Raw genomic sequence first — 18997 nt, forward strand, 5'->3', positions numbered from 1 at the left:
AAAAACAATTTTCGCGTCTGTCCCAAGTCAAGTGCGACATCTAGACCACATTTTGTTCAGGGGCCAGTTGAAGCACACCTCTGGGTGCAGGATTTTCTCAGTGTTAAATCCATTGGCGACCTTCAGCTGTTTTCTGTCCTTTCTTTCCATTCTAAATTCTATATTTTTTAAGCAAACTGGGAGACTTCGAAGTCAGAATTGTATGTCAAGATGGAGTCTTTTGTGCCGACAGATCTAATGAAGTGGCAGTAACAGTCTAGTCTTCGCTCTGAATATGTCATTAGACATTAAACATCCTTTAGGAGAAAAATTCGAGACAATACCATCATAAATAATGTTGTATTACTACATTTTCAAGGCATGTTGTACTACTAATCAACAAATTTTTTGACATCACATTTTCAAAATTATATGAAATAAGACCAGACAACAGACACATGTTGAGAACATTTTAATTATCAAAACATCTCAACAGTCAGATTAGTCCATGATTCTTCTTAGTATATTCTCTGAGAAGGTGTCATGGTTCCCTTGATGTAAAGGGCTCGCACGTTCTGCCAGTTCTTCTTCAAGAGAGACACCAAGAAATTGATGGACAGAGAAATATTTGAATAGAGTTCATCTGGGCTCATGTTGACATGTCCTACACATACAGCCAGACAGAGTACCTGAAAAATATAAGTTAAGTAAATACAAGTTGCAACATTATAGAATTCAGATGTTATTTGTTGCCTATATACTATGTTTGTAAATAATGGTTTGTTTCTTCATTTTCTATAGGAAATTAAAAGTATATTGTTTGCTTTTGTATTACAAAAGTAAATATGTAGTTCCAATTGAAATTAATCAAGTTCTGATTCATTTAATACAAGTGCAGAAACTGAAATTTCTCAATTATTCCATTTATAAAGGGACATTGTACGGTGACCTATAGTTGTTAATGTCTGTCATTTTGGTCTCTTGTGGACAGTTGTCCGATTGACAATCATACCACATCTTTTTTATACAACTCTTGAAAATTGATCTGTATTTGGCAATAATAAGTATGCTTCAGATTCCAGAATTTTTTGGTTGTTGCACAGTTAAGTTTGACAACGGAAACTTATTTAGGACATACAGATGTACAAGGGTGAAATGTAATACAAATGTCTACGTTTAATGTTCACTTTAGGAAATTCAGGGATTAAAATAATCCAATCTCAAATTGTACAATATCTCTATTTGTACAAACAACAAACGGTGAAACCCACCTTTTTCAACTGAAACTTGATAGTTGCTTTCTGTTCCTCACACTTTGTGACCAAAGATTCGTTATGAGAGACTTGGATGGGAAACTTTCCTGCTTTGTTTAATCCAGGACCCAACAACCTTGGGATGGTCTTGATGATAGAGTCAGAAGCCAGGAAACCATCGTATCTCTTAGCTACAAAACAAAATAAAGAATTACATGCTTTGGTACATACTATCAAATGGCGACTACCTTCTTGATCCTTCAGTACTTGTGTTTTAAACTTACTTTAAGAAAGTGTACTTAATGAGCATGAATAATCAGCAAATTATTGAGGTATTGTACACAATTGAAAAGAAATAAAATAAAATAAGCTTAAGTTATTTTATGTATAGATGCAAGCCTCAAGGGCATAGGACAAACCAGACTTGAGCTTGATTTGGAAAAGCAGAAAAAATGGGATCTGCAGTTATTCGTTATTGCTACTTCAGCACATTCAGAAAAAAATAACTAATATAGATATTGAAATGACATTTACATGGTTGCAAATCCTGCAATTAATTAAATTAGGTAATTATTTTGACAAGTCAACTATTTTCCTCCTCCATATATTTCTGCAACTCAAATATGAACATCAATCCACGTCATGGTTTGATTATTTGTATTGCTGTTATGTTTGTTAAATAGATTTACAAGGTATACCCAGCATCTCCTTTTACAAGATAAAATTAACATTAAAATGTTGCATTCATATATAATATAAGCTATTTTATAAGTACCTAATTTTTTAACAAGCTTTTTGTCCTTGTTCAACTTTTTCAAGGAATCAGTATCCATACTGGGGAGATCATTAGCCTTAGCCTGATCACAATGCACTTGGTCACCCAAAATACAGATCTTCATCTTTGGTCTTGGAATGTGCTTTAGTCTGTAAACATTTAAAATTAGGATTCAACAATAAATCAATACATACATCATGTACATGTAGAGTACAATGAATTTTGTAGCTACACAATAGAAATTACATTTTAGAGTACATTTAAAGAACATTGCTATTCTGCATTGTTACAATCCACACTTTCAAAACACGGAAACTTTTAACATATTACATATTTTTAACTAAAACATGGAACTATTGTATGAATTATATTTCTTGCTAGAATATAAACAGCTAAATATAAATTCCATACACAAAAACGCATTTCCATAGGTTTTTTTTTTAACATCATGCATGGTATTGGGACACTTTTTGATATGTATTTCTTAGGAATGTTTCGTGTTTAACTTCTAGAATCTACTATTTGCAAATTAACTTATGAAGTTCAAAATGAAATATTTTGGGATAAAATTTCATTGATCTTTTTGTGACACAATTTGCAACATTACTGCTAACAAATTCTTACCACCAGCAGAACTGTTTCTGTTGAAGAATCACTGATCTCTGGCTTTACTTAACTTTCTGGTACCATCGTTTGTGCAAACAATGTATACCTTCCCAATTATTTTAAGACCCTGGGTGGAGGTCCGCTGGGAAGTTTCCCAGCTACCTATGCCAGGATGCCAACAACACCATCATTTTTTTCTTTTAACAGATAATTTTGTTACTTTTAAAATACAGAGTGTTCAATTCAAATGTAAAGTTCCAAATAGTCTTAAAAATATAAAATTCGTACATTTTCCACATTGGCCTTGTTTATCATTATAAAGAAATTAAACAAAGTTTAAGTGTTGTTGGCTTTTTGAGAATTTCCTGGAAAGGTCATGTAAACCTACTTGACTGTGCCAGAGAAACGCTTGTCCTTTTGAGGATCATAATTCTTCAAAGCAATCTGGAGCTCTATAGACTGCGTAAATTTCCTCTTCTTGTCATTGGAATCTTTCAGGACGGTGGAAATGGCCTCGTACAAGTTGTCACGAGAAATTTTACTGAAAAACAAAAGTAAAGTTTTCACTGATGATCAGGACTAACAAACTAGTCTTTATAAGGAAATAAGCAAATTGAAACGGTATTACAAATGAATAACATACATGTACGGTATATAATCAGACTTGCAAGCTTTTGGTGACCGACACATTAAAAGAAAGTTTATGGACTTGCAAAAAAAGGCTACAAGGAGAATGATGCTGTTCCTGCCATCGTTAATGAAAGAGGTCAGCAATACAACCGAACATATTATAAAAGTTGCACAAATACATTCATCAGTGTTGTTCTTTTAAAAGATGTAGCTATGCTTACATGTTACTGGTCTACAAGACAGATCAGTGATATAGCAAACAAAGCAGTTAATGTTACAGCTTAAAACGCCAAACATGTCATGGACTAGACAAACTTGGAGCTGGAGCTGTGTTATTACAAATTCACAAGCATATAAACAAACTCTATAAAATACATGTACTTCATAATCAATCTATTACAAATTATGTAATTCTTTATCATTAGTTGCAAGGAAGAATAATATAACTTGCTTTAAATATGAGTCAATACTTATTTTAAACACGATTTGTAGTATGAACGCTTTGTGAATGGCCAGATGATGAACTTGCCATACAATATTATCACCTTCATACACGTTTCTTTTACAGTATAGGAAACCAACACTGCAATTAATGTGCAGATATGGGGCAAAAACTGTACTAAGGACACATTGAATGTGATGATTGACAATAGACATGTACATTTATTATATGGTAAATTCAGAAATTAATATTGATGTTAAGGAATGCTGCTATTGTCATTTAAAAAGCTGGAGCAATGTTATATGAAATACACAATTCTAAAGCAATATGAAATGCACAATTCTAAAGCAAATTTACTAACTCTTGAACTAATTCCTTACAAATCATTGATATATATTTGTTCATTGACATTAGTTATGCAATTGCAACGAAGACTTAAATTACTTGTTTAATTCTTTCTCATCTTGAACAGCTCAACGTTTTAAACATTTGTAGTATGAAAGCTTTGTGAATGGCCAGATGATGAACTTGCCATACAATATTATCACCTTCATACACGTTTCTTTTACAGTATAGGAAACCAACACTGCAATTAATGTGCAGATATGGGGCAAAAACTGTACTATATGCATCATAATATTCATTAATTATACTGGAAATTCAGGAATTATTATTGCTTCAAATGGAACACTGCTATTGAAATTATCAAGTTGAAACACGTTCAAATATTTCAAAAATGTTTCTCTGTTTATTATGTTGGTGGTCTAGGTGAGTCGCAAACAATACAACAAAAAGGGTAGTTGCTTTTACAGCTTAGAAACGCCAAACTTGTTACTGACAACACAAATTTGGAGCTGGAACTGTTTTAAATGGGCCATTTGAATTTTGTATCAATTGTCTACACCCCAATATTACTTTTGAACTATGTAAAGATGTGGAATACAAGTCAACAAGACAACAATCAAGCGTTTTTTTTTTTTATATTAACCATTAAACAGACAACTAAGGGACAAACGACTTCCGCAACAGATAGCAACCTATTTGTTAGTCTTGTATTGTTACACGTAGATTGTCCACACTTCAAGTTTCATCTTAATTATTTCAGTCAAATTTGTTGTCAGACTTGGCATCTTTCTGTTCATACATGTTCTTTGTATTTACAAATATGACAAGTTGGACAACAAGAGCTACTTAACATTTGTATGGATTGCATTGCAAACCAAAGCCTACATTTCTTGGAAAAGGGAGTTTTTTAAAATTTACTTGTATCTTCTAAAACTGACAAAATGTTGCCCCGCTTTACGTGTCACTTGTCTATATGAAAGACATATGATATAGCGAACAGGGCAGTTTTATATTACAGCTATAAACGCCAAACTTGTCATAGTCTGGACAAATTTGGAGCTGGAACTGTGTAAAACAAAAGTGCCAAGATTCTAGATCTATTGGTACAATGTAAACACTGCACTATTGAATTCAACTTGACAAGCTTGCATAAATAACCTTATAAAGGGACACAACAAGAACTGTAGAAGTGACCTCCCCGAAATTAGTACTTGCATGTAAATCAGAGTTGGGGAGGGGTACATGTAAATTGCACCAGTTTCACATCATTTGGTTGAGGCAAACTTAGGTCAAATAGCAGAAACAAAAAAATATCAATTTTATATTTGTTAAGCCTTAAGGGCACAACTCTACAATGGAAAAAGAGATGCTACCAAAATTCAAATTTGATACATTTGATGTATTTTGGTAGCCTCCCTTTTACCATTCAAGATAATATATGATCCATGTTAATTTCCTTTGAACCTTAAATGTGTTCAAGTACGGGAGACATTGCAATTATATCCATTTAGATTAGTTCTATTCATTGATTAATAAATAACTGATGAAATGTAGCCCAGCTTTACGTGTCACTTGTCTATATGAAAGACATATGATATAGCGAACAGGGCAGTTTTATATTACAGCTATAAACGCCAAACTTGTCATAGTCTGGACAAATTTGGAGCTGGAACTGTGTTAACATAGTACCAACATTCTATTGGTACAATGTAAAATCTAAGAATTATAATCTTTATCTTTATAATACATGTACATTCTTAATCTTCAGAAAGATACTTGTAGTATTACATTCAATCTTTTAAGAATAATTATAAATTTATACAGGGAAGCAAGTTCTGAATTTTTATGCTATTTGATATTAGAAATGGCATTGGTCTGACAAGTGGACTGAAAATGTCTGAACTGTTCTGTCGTAACAAGAACTCATGTGGACTGAAATTTGGGACAAAACACTAATTCGGCATAAAAATTAGAAAGATCATATAATTTTTAACATGTGCACCAAGTTACATGTACAAGTTTATTGGACTTCCAACATTATTCAAATTAAAGCTACCTCAACCAAACACTTCCCCTGAAGCAGGACAGACGGATGAACAGACCAAAAACATAATGCCCACTACATGTAGTTGGGCACAAGCCTACATAAATAAAATGAATTTACTATGTTGGAGCTTATTCCCTTCAAAATATAGTTTCTTTGGAGATCAAATTATTTTAAACTGATAGAAATGTAGCCCCGCTTTACGTGTCACTTGTCTATTTGAAAGACATATGATATAGCGAACAGGGCAGTTTATTATCACAGCTATAAACGCCAAACTTGTCATAGTCTGGACAAACTTGGAGCTGGAACTGTGTTAAGACATTGCTATCACTCTATCCCAGTGTAAACAAAATCATAAATGCAATCTTTATCTTCCCTGTAGAGCCAGAGGTTGAAAGCTTGTGTCTTGATGCATGTAGGCACAAGAAAGGTCTTAATCAAATGATGAACCCAAACCTTAAAAGAAATAGTAGTCCGCTGTAATATTTTTAAATTCTTTTTGGGATGACCTTGAAATTTGTAACAATATATTTATGGGAAAGGTACTTTTCAAGGTTACGACAGAACAGTTCAGACATTTTAAGTGTTTTTTTTTGTCATATTGGGCAACAGTAGGTCTTGTCTAGTCCAAATAATTGTGATGTCTGGCAAGACTATTTTAATATTTGTCAATGACACAAAGACTTGTACATGTATACAATTCTTCATGTCATTTTATTAAATATCCAAAGGTTTTCATCAACTTTAAACTAGAAAAAGTTTGAGCTTATCTACTGTAAATTCAGAAATTATTGCTTACATTTATCATTGTGATCGTCATTTTAGACTTAAATGTGATTTTACCTGTTGAATTCATCTAAAATATTTCAAAAATTTCTGGATTTTTTATCAAAATTAAAATAAAATAAATCAAATGTAAAAATATTCCATCATTTGAACAACTTGAAAAGATGTTGCCCAGCTTTACGTGTCACTTGTCTATAAGAAAGACATATGATATAGCGAACAGGGCAGTTTTATATTACAGCTATAAACGCCAAACTTGTCATAGTCTAGACAATGTTGGAGCTGGAACTGTATAGTCATTAGTCATTACTATCACTCGTATAGTCATTAGTCATTACTATCACTTGTATTTCATAATGAAAACAAAATCATGAGTGCAATCTTTATCTTCTCTGTAGAGGTTGAAAGTTAGTCTTGAAGGGTTCTTAAATCTTTTCATAAGGTAAGGACATTTCCTAGTGCTTTTTTGTCATATTTGGCAGTCAAATCTTGTCAGGATGTATTCATAAGAGCAGAAATGCACTTTAGATCACTTTAACGTCGAAGGTCATTTTCTGCTACCATTTGTGTCAAATTGTTTAAATTTTTTACTGTAATTCGTCAAAACATCTTTTTTATGATATGTAAGAGGTCTTAAATAATTATATCTTAACAGTTTTTTATTGGGAAAAAATTAATGTGTTCATCGTCTAAAAGAAGTTGCACATTTTAACAATTACTGTTGTCATAATTTGGCCAGAATTTTTACGGTTATTTATCTTGAAGGTATCACCCGTTTCCACCCTGTTTCATGCATACAATTCTTCATTTTTTTAAAGATCAAAGTTTCCACACCTGCCATCATAATTTTTTCAAGTGCAAGATAAAGGTAATAGATGGCAAAATCTTTAAATGGGGCCTTCAAATTTTGTTTTAATGTTGTTTGTTTGCTTCTCCGTGCTTTTACAATACAAATCTCAAATTGATTGTTTTGCTTTTAAATTCTAACAACTTCACACCTAAAAGTACATCTCATGGATATTTATTTATAAATAGTTTTAAATAAATGTCACCATGCTTTACGTGTCACTAGTCTATATGAAAGACATATGATATAGCGAACAGGGCAGTTTATTATTACAGCTATAAACGCCAAACTTGTCATGGTCTGGACAAACTTGGAGCTGGAACTGTGTTGGCAAGTCATCGAAATTGACCAAAATTTCCAAGGTTTGCTTCAATCTAATGATTTTCACATCAACCACACTGGTCAAGACTAGACAAGTCACCACCAGTCATTAAAAGACTGAAAATGTATAGGGTAACAAATGGAGTCTTGTCATTCAACTTGCAACTGATACAAGTCCGAAAACGTGTGGTAAATTTTAAAGTCTTAAAAAAATGTGGTCACATCTCAAAATCATCGTTTCAATATTACAATGATACTTAGAAACATTAATATGTCGTGTGTAAGGCAAAAGAAATAACATTTCAAGTAAAGTTTTCCAGGATTAGGTGGATTTTGAAGAGCGATGAATACACACCTCATCTTGCCTGCTTCGGGAAACCGGAAAAGGAAGTTGTGAGGAACCCTGCGATCGAAATAGGTAATGAATACAGCGTAGATTTTGTATTGCGAACGTATGACGGACACATATGATTGCTTTTGTTTATTATCAAAACCATTTTCCTCTTTTAAACTAGTGCCCTTTCTATAAACTAGGATAATTGAAAGCTGAAGTAATAAGTTTTAATTATGAAAAAAGGAAAAGAAAACAATTGCCAGTTACCGTATACTGGGTTCATTCGCCCATAGAGTCCTTAATTCGTCCTGGTTTTATTTTAACTGCTTTAAAAAAAGCAATATTAATATTAAGAATAATATGAGGCCGGTGTTACCTGTGAAAAGGTAAGAAGTCCGTATCATTTACATTTTTATTAATTATAATATTTTTAATTTAGGTACATCTCTCCTCGGTCCATGGCATCTTCCTCTGAGCATACTATTGAGGGAAAGAAAAGCAATTAATCTATATAGTTAAATATTTTCTTTGAAAAATTAAAAATTAACTAATGAAACCAGTAAAATATTCTTGTACAGTAAAATAAAAACAAAATATGAAATAGACAAATACATTTCTAAAAATAGTTTTGAAAATAGAAAATTATTATGTAAAATGCGAGTAAGTGACCATTTCTTGGAAATAGAGAGGGGTAGATATAAAAGAATTCAAATAGAAAATAGAATATGTAAACATTGTAATATAAATGCGATTGAACATGAAACCCATTTTTTCTTAAAATGTAAATTTAATAAATCTTTACGTAATCAGCTTGAAAAAGATATAATAATATATGTCCAGAATACTTTAAATTGTCTGAAACAGATAATTTAATTACAATTACTTCTATCTTCATTTGATATTATGCAGCTTACTGTTCCGTTCATTAAAAAGTCATTTGCACTGAGCATGCTGAGGGGAGTGGACACAACGCCTGCATAAATATTACTGTTTTACCACTTTATATATGATGTTTTATATGTTAATTTTTCCATTGTGCATATTGTATTGTATTGTTTGTATATGCCTTCAACCCCCAGGGGTAAAAATGTGCATTTCATAAATAAATAAATAAATAAATATATAAAACACATGTTGTGTTAAGCTCTGATCCTGTCCATAACGTTATAGTATGGTATTAGTTTTCTGTTTTGCTTTTTCCAATCATATTGTGTTGTAAAATGATGCCCTTTATGGGTTCTTGATTAGATTAATAAAATTCTTATCTTATCTGATCTTATCTTATACTCAATAGCACTTTCAGTTTAGATTTTTCTTACACATTTTTTAATGGTTCCGTCAAATGTTTACGTTTTAACGGGATTAGTGATTATTTGTGATATTTTTTTTTATTTCGCTTGCAAGTTTTGTTTTGCACATCAATATGGATACTTCTTTTGATGTTTGGTTGTACTGAATATGCATGAAATATTTCCCACTGAAAGTAACGTAAGCAACAAACAACAAAAGATATCGTATTTGGGTAATGCATATAAGTCTATATAAAATGAGAAGATATATACGGTATGATGAGTGCCAGTGAGACAACTCTCTGCCAGAGACCAATTGACATAAAACGTAATAAAATGCATGGTTCCCCATTTTAAAGGAAGAAGATATATATTTTGCTTTAATATAAAAAGTTTGGAGGGAATTACAAGTTAAACGGGTCTTGCTTATAAAATTCACTTTACTTTCTTTAATAACGGTACAATAAGATTAAGAAATTGAACGATTGTCAGAAAAAAACTGAAGTTATTTATATTCATCTAATATGTTTACAAGCTTTGTATGATGTAGAGAGGTATATAGCCACGCTTCAGGCCCAATTTTATTTTCACTTTCAAGTTCTATACATAAGAATCTTATTGCAGAGAAATAATAAAAAATCGAAGTTTTACGCTTAAATTTTCAATAAATAACGTCGCAAATGACAATTTATTTGTAAAAAGCGGCGCAAACCGACATTGGACATCTTGCAAGACATTTACCAGAAGCCGTTGCATTTTTATATGTGGTGTCAGTGCTGCAAAAGTTCGATTTTGATATCGTCTATGTATATGTACTTTTGTGAGCATAATTTTCACAAACGAAATATCATATAATCTTATAAAATAAAACCTAAATTTTGATAACTTAACATTTTCCAAAATCTGACCATAATGAACACTATTTGTTTTTGACAAAAAATAGCGTTGGTTGATACATGAACGCATATTTAGTTATATTGTAATACTTTATCTATAAAGCATATCATTCATTCGAATTTTCCGGGATATAACACTGTTTTGAAGAACACATACACCCCTGTTAAAGTTATTATGCGTATAATCTGTTACGTCTGACACGTTTATTTTTGACGTTTTGTCAATATGTAGTCCTTATTTAAGACTATTGTTAAATATAATAAAACAATTTGTATTTTTTTTTCGGAATAGTATTACCTGTCTAGTCTATGGATATAAGTTTTATATAACTTAACTGTTATGACTTTATAGAAAATACTGTTTATTAGTTTGGACTTGTTGATTACACGGTATTGACGCATTAACGTACATAACGTCTGACCGTTGGTCCATGGGAACAGTACATGCATACATGTATTCCAACATACATGTTTCTTGCCGGCGCCCTTACCAATATGAGGGTCGTAATGGGGGTAATTTCGTGACGAATAACGGTAAATGAAGTTAACGGCAATTTTGGTGTATGAAATTAATTCAATCCGTAATAATTACATTAGATGTATGTTTCATTATAATACTTTATTCTGATTGGCTAACTGCACATCACATGTTATTCCTTAAGCAATTGCATTACTCAATAAAACTTTTCATTCATGATAACACGTGGTCCCACAATAAAGTGCACAGGTGAATTAAATAAAAAAATATAAAATTCGTGTTTTCATGATCAAAGCTAAAAAATGTAATTATAAGTATTGAATGCTTCTTTTTGTAACTTTATAGGGTTGTAAAAGCGTTGACCTTGCGTACATTTTTAGAATGAAGCGCTTCCGCGCTTCATACAAAATGTACTTCGGTCAACGCTTTTACACCCCAATAAAGTTACAAAAAGAAGCATTCAATCCTTAAATAATTCAAAAATTACAAAAGATAAATGCATGATTTTTCGATTTTCAATTATGGTTTAACCAGCCAAAGATTTACGCAAATTTTTACCAAAATCTGTGAGATAGGCCACAGTAACTTGGCCTTAAACAAGTTGTCTTTAAAGGTACGACATAAAATGACCGTTTGACGCCTGACGACCATCTAATATTCAGCAAGGGCAGTTTCATAACATATGATTAATAGGGACTGTGTATGAGAAACTTTGAAAGATCCAGTCTTCGAGCCTCAAACGTATAAGCTGACCACACTACGAATATGCATGCATATGCCATTTCATAACACTTGTGGATTGGGAACTGCATGCGTTTGAAAAACTTTGAAGGCCTCAGACAAAGAATTTCAAACAAATGGACTGACCACACTAAAAATCAAGGGCCATTTTCACGCAATTGCTGACCAGGAACTGCATATGAAACGCCTTGAAAGCTACAGGCCTCAAGCTTCGAACTTTGAGGATGACCTTCTTATATAAGTGAACGTCTTCTGTCGTGTCTGATTGTGTTTGTTCATGGTGGTGAATTTGGTTTCGATCTTTTGATTGTGTCTCTTAAATATATGCACTACTCTTGTAAACCCGGGAATACTTGTAGTACTTGACTTGCAACTATAGGATTAATTCATGTTACTTTTATGTTAAGTTTGTGAGTAAGTACTATAATTCTCAAGATTCGATAATCTCACAAAAGATATTTCAAGGATCAGTTGCGACACAAACATTCTGAGGAATTGGTCTGTCGATAATATCCTCAATAGCAAGTTCTGGTTGGCGTCTCAACGTCAGTGGAACAAATTTCTATTATGGTGTCCGAATTTTTACTATAAGGGCAATATTCTTTATAATTCTATCAGATTTGTCACTGGAGCCAAATTTTATTGTACTATCAAAATCAACTGACATGCACATATCAGTTAGATTTTCTGTCTCCATCTGGGTATTTTTGTATCAAGTTTGTAAATAAGGGTTATAATCATGAGTTCGGTACTTCAACATGTTCAACCTATATTAGTTTACTTACCTGTGACTTTGCTGGACAGTTATATCTATTGAATAAAATTCTATAGTGTGTAACTTGACACGATTTTTTATAACAAAATCCACCCTATATTTTTTTGTACATGAATCAGGCCGTTATTTTTCTCGTTTGAAAAGTTTTACATTGTCATTTCGGGGCCTTTTATAGCTGACTGTGCGGTATGGGTTTTGCTCATTGTTGAAGGCCATACGGTGAGCTATAGTTGTTAATTTCTGTGTCTTTTTGTTTTCTTGTGGAGAGTTGTCTCATTGGCAAACATACCGACACAACGTTAGATATTGCTACTACCATGAAAAATAGCGCTTTGTAAATAATTGACAGGAAAAAATTCTTAGAAATGCCGAAATAGATATGTCAAATTATATATGAAAATAAAGATTGGTTCTTAAATTTTCACATTATGATAGAGAGAGAATAACAATGTAATATTCATAGGCACCGGAAGACACAGATTATCAGAGAAAAGGGTTTGCTTAGCCTTGTCCCATGTAACAAACTTAAAACATATAACTCGAAAAAATCGTCAAATGTTCACGCAACTCTTTGAAATTTTGCATGAACGTTCTATAACGTGATATATTTCAGTTATGGTTTACATGGCTGTCTCCATTGAGAATTTACATAGATATTTTGAAAAGAATATGATGAAATGAAATGTCCCAGGATAAATTTATTTTGGAAACTTGAAATATTTCAGTTAAAAAATAAAATTTTGAAAGATAATTTATTAAATTGTAAGCACGATCGTTTTGTACTAAGTATAAGCTCCAAGAACTCAAATTATCAAATAAATTGAGCTACATATTCAATTAAAAACAATAGGGTTGCAATGTCTTGCGGAAATGTCCGAGTTAAACTTTCATGCCTTCACAAAACTTTTACGGCCAAAAAAACAGAGAATTAATTTCGTGAAGACTATTTTGGGGTTCTGAAAACTATACCAATAAAAAGTACTTTAAAAGCTGTATTTGGTACACCAAATTGTAAAGGGATTACACGTTATCTATACAGAAATACGATTTCATGAAAATGTCTTGCGAGGTTGTCCGTTAACATTATTTGACGTTGCAACAAGCGTAATATGCTAGATATGACATGAACTGCATTCGCGGGTTCCTTCTTCCGCTTACTATAAATGTCCTGCTTTCTACCATACGAAATGGTGCACATATTACAAAGAATGCAAATCTATAAAACCATCAAAAAGAAAGAAAAACTTTAGTATCATAATTATAAGCCATTGCATTATCTCTTGTACCACCGCTTGAATTAAATGATGCAGAAATAGTCCACAAAAACACAAATTTAATGATAGTAAAATCTGATATCCTATATAAATTGTAGAATCATAATATTATTGAATTGGAATTTCGGCGGCATTTATACTTGTGTATAATACTTATGCATTTACCCAACAAGGAAAAAAGGAAACAATAGATTGTGCGAGTTTCTAATTTAACGTCATTTTTCTGTTACAATAAATGGTAGCAATATCTGACGTTGCGTTACCGTGGTCGTGTGTCACATCTTCTATTTATATATATAAGTTACTATACAAGTTATATACGTGAGTTTGTATTTATTGTAATTTGTGCAGGCAATTTTTGTACAAATTGCAATTTAAAGTCAAAATACAAATTACAATTTGTACAGAATGATAACTTGTACACAACATATACATTTATAAATTATAATATATCAAAATAATACATATATCAATATATATATAGAATGATCCATATATTTGAAAAAGGTTTAAAAAAATGAAATTTAGAATTTTGGTAAAAGCAAAAAAAAAATTTATCATACTATGAATAGCATTCATTTCAGTCACAAAGGATGGGACCTTTTATAGCTGACTATCCGGTATGGGTTTTGCTCATTGTTGAAGGCCATACGATGAGCTATAGTTGTTAATTTCTGTGTCATTTTGGTCACTTGTGGAGAGTTGTCTCATTGGCAAACATACCACATCTTCTATTCTTATATATAAGTTACTGTACAAGTTATATACGTGAGTTTGTAATTATTGTAATTTGTGCACGCAATTTTTGTACAAATTGCAATTTAAAGTCAAATGATACAAATTATAATTTGTACAGAATGATAACTTGTGCACAACATATACATTTATAAATTATACATGTTATATATAGAATGATCCATATATTTGAAAAAGGTTTAAAAAAAATGAAATTTAGATTTTTGGCAAAAGCAAAAAAAAAAAAAAAAAAAAAAAAAATCACGGTATCTTACTAATAGCATTTATTTCAGTCACAAAAGAGTTTTTTTCGTTTCGATGATAGTTGTACAAGCAAAAACAGTATATATAAGAGGAACATAAAAGTAGATATATAATTAAACATAGCGGACAAAAACATCCAGCATACATATCATTTTTAAAAACAACAGTATCAAATTATAGCAAACTGTAGCTGTTGATGTGGATAAGGTAAAGAAATGTAAGTGAGAGTAATTCAAGTACACAAAATACCTATTATTTTATGATAAAAATGTTTTCTTCTAGTATTGAAAGCCAGGGGTCCCAGAAGATATTGGCCGTATGACTGAAAAGGGTTACTTGTAAAAAAATATATTCTTTTCTAGTGTAAGAGATTCTTTGACGTATTTTTTTGTCCTGTAAAATTCACCTGAAGTTTTGTTCAATTTTGTAAGGAACTGGTATTCAAGAATGATTAAGTTTTGTTATCTTATTATTTCTCTAAATTGTTTTCCTAAATTGCCAAATAAAAGAATATCTATATTAAATGGTATTATTATTTGTGCTTGGTCATAAACCCAATCAGCGGTACTCATTTTTTGTCAACCTTAGAGCGACAAACTTATAAAATCAGTTATAAATTAAATAACATATCGAACAAATATACATGTATGATTAATGCTGGTAATTTTAAAATCTTCCACTTATTCAGCAAGTCGGCCATCATTGTGAAATTTGCAATGCACTTATCACTATGGGTTGAAAAAAACCTTTAAATGACAAGATATTAAAGAATTAACAAGCTAAAATGGTTACAGGTGACAACTCACAAGTTGTCCCAACAGAGGTGAGACCAAATGTTGTGTGTCCTCTGTTGTCAAAACGAAAACCATCAGTTGTTATACTTCCTTGAACGATTCAATGAACATTATAAAAATACATGTATCATAAATGAAAGTTTTATTGATTAATTCATTTTTATATATTTAAGTTAACATAGAATACAGTGAATAAACCCAGCAAACTTGCACGTAAAATATGAATTATCGAAGGCTATAATTATAAATGAAGCAACTCGTTATAAACATCATACTATGTCATCATGGTCATTCCTACATTTGTATTAAAATATAAAATAATCAGGGTTGCTTTCAATTTCGTAGCAGCTACATAGATCTAAATAGGGCTATGTAGATTATTGACTACTGAATGTGTAGCTAGACTAGTTGCTAAATAGATCTAGATTGCAGTTAGATGGTTAGGTTAGCTACACGTTAAGTAGTCAAAAATCTCTGTAGCCCTATGTATCTGTTACGATATTGAACGCAACCCTGCTAGACACTTTCCTGCTGTTGGTGTTAAAACTAAAAGTGTACATACACAGATACATACTAAAAGCAAACTGTTTGATTGTTGATCCAGTGTTATGAATTGTATCTCTGTCCGGATATGCATGGATTGCCTCATTTTTATGCCTCATTTATGGGCATTATGTTGTCTGGTCTGTGCGTCAGTTTGTCTGTTCATTGATTCATCTGTCTGTCTGTCCTGCTTCAGGTTGAAGTTATTGGTCGAGGTAGTTTTTGGTGAAGTTGAAGTCCTATCAACTGGAAACTTAGTACACATATTCCTTATGATATGATCTTTCTTATTTTAATGCCAATTTTGACCCAAACTCCAAGGTCCACTGAACATAGAAAAAGATATTTCTCAAGGTCTTTCAAACCTATCCAGATATTGAGTCCAGCTATAATGTTCATTGATTCAAAGACCAATATTTGTTCAATTTGTCAGTTGTCACTTGAAGAAAGCTGAATTGTGTACAAATTACATTGTACACTTGGATTAAGCTGACATCATGCAACAAAAGCTTTCAAATTTAAGATAGCAAATGTTTTAAATTGAAATTAAGATTGTTTGCTCAACTTGTGTGGTTGTTAGTAATGACAGAAAATTTGCAAGTGTAAGTAAGTCTTAACGTTAACTCTTAACCCTTTCAACGCTATACGCGCATTATGCCGCAATGATGTATGCCGTCCGCCACTGCTATTCACGGCATATGCCGCGATGACTGGATTTTTCATCAGGACCCAAACCATTCGGTTTTCATTCGGGTCCTCTCTTTTTTTTTCCTCGTATGAATCGAGGATATACAAGGTCTCATTTGCGCTTGAAATCCCGGCAATTTTTAAAGTATAGTCATGCAGTAGATGGAAAAGAGAAGGAAAATAAAAACAAATATTTTGACAAATGCAAATCGCGGAAATCGGAAACGAAGCTGTAAATATGGAAATATTATACCTCAATGTGTTTATTACATTTAATTCGTGTGGGAAATATGATTTGATCGATCATTACGAGACGTAGAAAAAGGGGGGAAAACGGAGATTGACTGAAAACTTTGAGAAAGGAGCCACTTATTTGTGCCATCATTACATAATTTGTTGTGTATGGTACAATACGCTACGGAATCGAGCAACTGGTGTCTTTTTTCTATATATAGCAGACATTGCAGATAAAACAACAAAATAAATGAAGTCGAAAAGTAGTTTTTATTCAAAATTCAACACAAATGTTACACAGGCCATTCATTAGGAGGCGGTACCAGGTACTTTTACCCTTCTATGCTATTGACAGGTATTGCCTAAATGTAGGAATTTTCATATAAGATATCAGGCCTCGACAATAACGCTTGTCCGATTGTCCTGTACCAGAGCGAAAAAAGGTCGGACAAGTAAAAACTGTAACAAGCTTGTCAGTTGGGACAAGTACAATTATTCTGCAGAAAATAAAGTTCATCCAACTTTGATAAACAAAGTATAATTATAAACAAAAAAAAACAAATATTAATTTGACATGTTTCTGTATTCTGTTTATTCAAATGCGAAACCTTTTTCTTCAACATTTTTACTTGCAATCGATAATTTTTAATTGGTTCTTTGTCTGACAGGTACTTTTTAACAGGTTAAATGTATACTATTCTCGGAAACCAGTCTTACTGATCCGAATCAATATTGCGCTTTGTAGATAAGGTAACTTTACAGGACAGTTCGTCACCTCGACAGGCAGTTTAGTTCAATGTTTAATAGACAGTTTGGCACCGCAGGAGACATATTTAGTAGACATGATTGATAGACAGTTTGGCAAGGCAGGAGACATTTCGGGACCAAGACAAATCAGTATCTCATTTTCTTCCCTTATTCTGTTCTTTATAATAAATACCATACCGGTAAATTTTTTACAAAAATATTTTTTTTTTATTTACCATAATTTCATAAAATTCACAAAACCATATTCGATCATAAGCAGAAAAAAACAATACTTGCAATATGGTGACCTATAGTTGTAAATTTCTGTGTCATTTGGTCTCTTGTAGAGAGTTTTCTCATTGCCATTGGCAATCAGACCTTATCTTCTTCTTTTTATTGATTGCATTTGAATAAAACTTTTTTCAACTAAAAAAAAAAAAACAGGATACAAATCCAATGAGTGTACAGGCCTATCAGATGGTGCCTAATGTTTAGATTCTGATGAGACTTGCATTGGTGAAAACTAGAACCTCAGGCTGGTTAAGTCCTGTGACATGACTAGATTCAGTTGTACTTGACTCATATTTTTGAAAAGTATTTAAAAAGAAATTCATCAAATTCTATTCTATTGTTTAAATTCATTTTTTTTCCCTTTAATCAACTTAAAATTTAAAAAGGTTATTTTTAGTTAAAAAAATTTGGACAAGTAACAATTTCATTCGGACAAGTAAGTTTTGGTATGTACTTGTCCTACTGGACAAGTTGAAAATAAAGTTATTGTAGAGGCCTGGATATTCATGGAATAAATTGAAAAGTACCACCTAGAAACGTGGAAAGTACCAGTCAACATGAAAGATAATGAAACCCCTGATTAATAATGTAATAAATTACACCTTTTACCTGTTAATTACCTGAAAATGCAGGTAACCTGATAAAATTTTGACTGAAATAATTGCCTAACATTACAGTTCATGCTCTTCTGAGCATTTTTCATGCAATAACTTTCTCTGTATCTCTTATAACAAAAAAGATACAGCAGTCTGAAAAGGAATATACTGTTCTAAAGAATGAACACAAAAAAAATGCAGCAGCAACAGCCATTTTTCTATTTTTTTGTGTAGCGTTGAAAGGGTTAACATGATAAAAAAATCTTTAGTATGTTAGTTTTTATAACT

At 31.9% G+C, this 18997-nt stretch overlaps 2 protein-coding genes across 2 annotated transcripts in view; one reads left to right on the forward strand and one right to left on the reverse strand.

Moving 5' to 3' along the window:
* Positions 1-435: 435 nt before the first annotated feature.
* On the reverse strand, positions 436-8423 carry LOC143049936 (large ribosomal subunit protein uL1-like). Its single transcript, XM_076223714.1, has 5 exons — positions 8387-8423; positions 3002-3154; positions 2008-2156; positions 1251-1423; positions 436-668 (listed from the first exon to the last, which is right to left on the reverse strand). The coding sequence occupies exons 1-5, from the start codon at positions 8389-8391 to the stop codon at positions 498-500; spliced, it is 651 nt and encodes a 216-aa protein (XP_076079829.1). The 5' UTR covers positions 8392-8423; the 3' UTR covers positions 436-497.
* A 7085-nt stretch (positions 8424-15508) lies between these two features.
* The window catches only part of LOC143049935 (ubiquitin carboxyl-terminal hydrolase 47-like), a 44195-nt gene continuing 40706 nt past the window's right edge, over positions 15509-18997 (forward strand). Inside the window, exon 1 of the mRNA XM_076223713.1 lies at positions 15509-15640. Coding sequence (XP_076079828.1) covers positions 15602-15640 — 39 coding nt within the window. The 5' untranslated portion in view covers positions 15509-15601. The remainder of the gene's footprint in view (positions 15641-18997) is intronic.

This window comes from Mytilus galloprovincialis, chromosome 10, assembly GCF_965363235.1.
Source record: "Mytilus galloprovincialis chromosome 10, xbMytGall1.hap1.1, whole genome shotgun sequence".
NCBI classification, from domain to species: Eukaryota; Metazoa; Mollusca; class Bivalvia; order Mytilida; family Mytilidae; genus Mytilus; species Mytilus galloprovincialis.